The sequence below is a fragment of the Oncorhynchus mykiss genome, chromosome 17 (assembly GCF_057628025.1).
Source record: "Oncorhynchus mykiss isolate SJ-2025 chromosome 17, ASM5762802v1, whole genome shotgun sequence".
Taxonomy (NCBI): domain Eukaryota; kingdom Metazoa; phylum Chordata; class Actinopteri; order Salmoniformes; family Salmonidae; genus Oncorhynchus; species Oncorhynchus mykiss.
The window spans coordinates 73,432,501-73,437,500 of NC_143038.1; the positions used below are offsets into that span (position 1 = coordinate 73,432,501).

The 5,000-nt window shown below is 46.1% G+C and overlaps 1 protein-coding gene across 9 annotated transcripts in view; it reads right to left on the bottom strand.

Annotated features, from left to right (window-relative positions):
- The window catches only part of LOC110494824 (poly(rC)-binding protein 2), a 141,734-nt gene that overhangs the window by 58,754 nt on the left and 77,980 nt on the right, over positions 1–5,000 (bottom strand). For all 9 annotated transcript variants that reach the window (XM_036950944.2, XM_036950942.2, XM_090206497.1 and 6 more), the window contains exons 2-3: positions 4,230–4,411; positions 1,158–1,181 (exon numbers count right to left, since the gene is read on the bottom strand). In XM_036950944.2, coding sequence (XP_036806839.2) covers positions 1,158–1,181; positions 4,230–4,337 — 132 coding nt within the window. In that variant the 5' untranslated portion in view covers positions 4,338–4,411. The remainder of the gene's footprint in view (positions 1–1,157; positions 1,182–4,229; positions 4,412–5,000) is intronic.

Below are 5,000 nucleotides of genomic sequence, written 5' to 3' on the forward strand. Positions count from 1 at the left end.
CAAGAGAGAGAGAGAGAGAGAGAGAGAGAGAGAGAGAGAGGTGGACAGTATGAAGAACTGTCTGCCATCCTCTAAAAGGTGCAATCTGTGATATTTTGTCACGACCTGATCCGTTCCACCTGTCTTTGTGCTTGTCTCCACCCCCCTCCAGGTGTCGCCCATCTTCCCCATTATCCCCAGTGTATTTATACCTGTGTTCTCTGCCTGATCAATCAGCCTGCCCTGACTTCGAGCCTGTCTGCCACTCTGTACCTCCTGGACTCTGAGCTTGTCATGATATTTTGCCTGTCCACGACCTGTCTCTAGCCTGCCCCTTGGATTATAATAAATATCAGAGACTCGAACCACCTGCCTCCCGTGTCTGCATCTGGGTCTCGCCCTCTATCGTTATATATTTAGTCCTAAAAATGTCATGGTTGGGGAGTAACAGATTACATTTAGAAAGTAACCTACCAAACCCTGGTAGGGGAGAGGTACAGTGTACTCTATATCCATCCACTCTGAGCACCTGATTGCTTTTGATGGTCTGACTGCTCCTGACTACTCTAGATGGAATAGGACTGCTCCTGACTACTCTAGATGGAATAGGACTGCTCTTGACTGTTCTAGATGGAATAGGACTGCTCCTGACTGCTTTAGATGGAATAGGACTGCTCTTGACTGTTCTAGATGGAATATGACTACTCTTGACTGTTCTAGATGGAATAGGACTGCTCCTGACTGCTTTAGATGGAATAGGACTGCTCTTGACTGTTCTAGATGGAATAGGACTGCTCCTGACTGCTTTAGATGGAATAGGACTGCTCCTGACTACTCTAGATGGAATAGGACTGCTCCTGACTGCTTTAGATGGAATAGGACTACTCCTGACTACTCTAGATGGAATAGGACTGCTCCTGACTGCTCTACGTGGAATATGACTGCTTTTGACTGCCCTAGATGACAGAAATAGAGACAGAGATGGGGAGAGAGAGAGGGGAGAGAGAGAGAGAGAGAGAGAGAGAGAGAGAGAGAGAGAGAGGTTAGGATAGAAGAGAGTAGTGAGAGAGAGAGAGAGAGAGAGAGAGAGACAGAGAAAGAGAGAGAGAGAAAGAGAGAGAGAGAGAGAGAGAGAGAGAGAGAGAGAGAGACAGAGAGAGAGAGAGATTGCTTCTCACCTTTCCAATGATGCTGCCGACTTCCTGCAAAAGGAAACAAAAGTAAATGTCACCATATTGATTTAATCCTGTCCATTCCCAGGACACTGTATGTCTGTCTGGTGTCATCTGACTGATGTCATCTGTCTGTCTGTTGTCTGTCTGTTGGTCCGTCTGTTATTTGTCTGTCTGAGGATTGTACCAGGTTGTGTGCGTGTGTGTGTGTGTGTGTGTGTGTGTGCATGTGTGTGTGTGCACATGTTTGTGTTTGTGTGTGTGTGACGTACCTTTTCTGTGCATGAGAAGCAATAGTGTGACGGTACGGTGTTGTGTATTAACAGAATGAGTCCGTGTGAGTGTGTATCTGTCATAAGCATGCCTGTGTGAGAGACACGGGCTGTGGCAGTCTTGAATGTTTGTCAGACGGTTATTGTCATAGAAAACATTGCCGGTCTCACGGTAATTGATTGTTAATTAACATAAACAGTGTCACGGTAATCGATTGTTAATTAACGTAAACATGTTTAGCATCTTCATCTGCCATTATTTAATATTATATGATTTTATATGAAGAATAATATAATTGAACTGAGCTGAATAAAATAAAAATGATATTTTCTCCTTCCGGAGTGAGAGTGGGCTTATGAAGTGGCCACGATGAGCATACAAAAATGACATTTGAAACAGGTCCTATATGCTAGATTTAGGGTTATTTGGCAACTTTACTTTTAAATGATATAAACCTTAGAATGCCTTAGAAATCAAAATATATATGGGATGCATAACGCGACTATAGACTATTGATGATTTGAAAAAGCTTGCCTCAGTCTGCACACGCTGCTCTCTCATCAAGGGATCATATTCTATTCTCCATTTAATCTAGTCTTTACTAATATGGAACGTTTGTTCAGAAGTAGAATGGCCCATTATTAAATAGTCAGGTGGGCTACTCTGGTTAATGGAGACCACTTATCAGGTAGGCTACTCTGTCAGGTAGGCTACTCTGTCAGGTAGGCTACTCTGGTTAATGGAGACCACTTATCAGGTAGGCTACTCTGTCAGGTAGGCTACTCTGGTTAATGGAGACCACTTATCAGGTAGGCTCCTCTGGTTAATGGAGGCCACTTATCAGGTAGGCTACTCTGGTTAATGGAGGCCACTTATCAGGTAGGCTACTCTGGTTAATGGAGACCACTTATCAGGTAGGCTACTCTGGTTAATGGGGGCCACTTGTCAGGTAGGCTACTCTGTCAGGTAGGCTACTCTGGTTAATGGGGGCCACTTATCAGGTAGGCTACTCTGGTTAATGGAGGCCACTTATCAGGTAGGCTACTCTGGTTAATGGAGCCCACTTATCAGGTAGGCTACTCTGGTCAATGGAGACCACTTGTCAGGTAGGCTACTCTGTCAGGTAGGCTACTCTGGTTAATGGAGACCACTTATCAGGTAGGCTACTCTGGTTAATGGAGACCACTTATCAGGTAGGCTACTCTGGTTAATGGGGGCCATTTATCAGGTAGGCTACTCTGGTTAATGGAGACCACTTATCAGGTAGGCTACTCTGGTTAATGGAGACCACTTATCAGGTAGGCTACTCTGGTTAATGGAGACCACTTATCAGGTAGGCTACTCTGTCAGGTAGGCTACTCTGGTTAATGGAGACCACTTATCAGGTAGGCTACTCTGTCAGGTAGGCTACTCTGGTTAATGGAGACCACTTATCAGGTAGGCACCTCTGTCAGGTAGGCTACTCTGGTTAATGGAGGCCACTTATCAGGTAGGCTACTCTGGTTAATGGAGACCACTTATCAGGTAGGCTACTCTGGTTAATGGAGGCCACTTGTCAGGTAGGCTACTCTGTCAGGTAGGCTACTCTGTCAGGTAGTCTAGTGGTTAGAGGAGGCAGGTAGTCTGGTGGATAGAGGAGGCAGGTAGTCTAGTGGTTAGAGGAGGCAGGTAGCCTAGCGGTTAGAGGAGGCAGGTAGTCTAGTGGTTAGAGCGGCAGGTAGCCTAGTGGTTAGAGGAGGCAGGTAGCCTAGTGGTTAGAGAGGCAGGTAGTCTAGTGGTTAGAGGAGGCAGGTAGCCTAGTGGTTAGAGGAGGCAGGTAGTCTAGCGGTTAGAGGAGGCAGGTAGTCTAGTGGTTAGAGCGGCAGGTAGCCTAGTGGTTAGAGGAGGCAGGTAGCCTAGTGGTTAGAGAGGCAGGTAGTCTAGTGGTTAGAGCGGCAGATAGTCTAGTGGTTAGAGGAGGCAGGTAGTCTAGTGGATAGAGGAGGCAGGTAGCCTAGTGGTTAGAGAGGCAGGTAGTCTAGTGGATAGAGGAGGCAGGTAGCCTAGTGGTTAGAGAGGCAGGTAGTCTGGTGGATAGAGGAGGCAGGTAGCCTAGTGGTTAGAGGAGGCAGGTAGCCTAGTGGTTAGAGGAGGCAGGTAGCCTAGTGGTTAGAGGAGGCAGGTAGCCTAGTGGTTAGAGGAGGCAGGTAGCCTAGTGGTTAGAGAGGCAGGTAGCTTAGTTGTTAGAGCATTGGGCCAGTAACCGAAAGGTTGCTGGATCGAATCCCTGAGCTGACAAGATAAAAAAAAACTGCCGTTCTGCCCCTAAAGAAGATATCTTAAATGTGTTGTTTTGCTGCCCTGGCTATGTATTGTATAAGGGGCATAATCATTATTTTAAACTCAGTTGTTTTGAATGAATCATCACCTTAGAAAGCAGCTGTCCATTTCGTTGTGTTTGGCTTTGAAACAACATCCACAACAACCACGTTTTCCCCACTCAGTTTCAACCTGTTATTGAACCTCTTTCTTCACGTGTATCGATCACAGTGAGGTGAGTTTTAAAAGCACTGATACTGTTTTGATGATAAGTGTTTTGATGTGATTTTCCCATCTCATTTGCATTGATGTCAGAGAGGTTAGAGGGACAATAGAGCCCTGAGTACCAGGCCATTAGCGACCCGATGACCGTTAGTGAGTTGTCCAGAGTGCATAAATGGAGATTACCATCACTCAACGGTCAACTAGAATTTCACTGCGGTCATGTCTCATGACTGCTGGTGTGGCAGTAATACGGTCACCGCAACAGCCCAATGTGAGACCTACCTTTCCGTGCATGAGGAGCCGTAGCGTGAGGGTGACGTTCATGCCCCCCTCTTCAAAGTCCTGCTCACAGTTCATGTTGATGTGGGAATGAGACACAGGTAGACGCATGGAAGATGCTCTACAGACAGACAGACAGACAGACTCTCAGGGTGAAGGTGGGTTCTCTCTCTCCTCACAGCTCTCTGTAGGGACACACAGGAAGGATAAAACATTGATATTATTGATTATATTCGTTATTGATTATTAAAATGAATGACAGAGGGGGTCTCTCCTCACAGCTCTCTGTAGGGAAGGATAAAACATTGATATCATTGATTAACGGTAATTTATTGTTACGACAAGGCATCCCAGCGAACTGAACAACTAGATTATTTATACGGATTTATATCACCCGTATACATAGAAATGCAACCAGCTTTCTCTAGTTCCTGTTTTCCCGGTTTTGAACATTTCTGCCTGCCCTGACCCTGAGCCTGCCTGCCGTTCTGTACCTTTCGGACTCTGTTCTGGATTAATGACCTCTGCCTGCCCTTGACCTGTCATTTGCCTGCCCCACTGTTTTTGTAATAAACGTTTGTTACTCTGAAACGGTCTGCATCTGGGTCTCCTGAGCTGTGACACAGAGAGAGAAACAGACCATTACATTGTTGTGGGAGCTGGGCCCAGTGTTGAGTCTTAATCTAACGACGGGGACGACAGGTATCTTCTCAAACTCCTCTGCATAACGACGGGGATGACAAACACAATGGTTGAAGTGCCTTATGCCTTTCT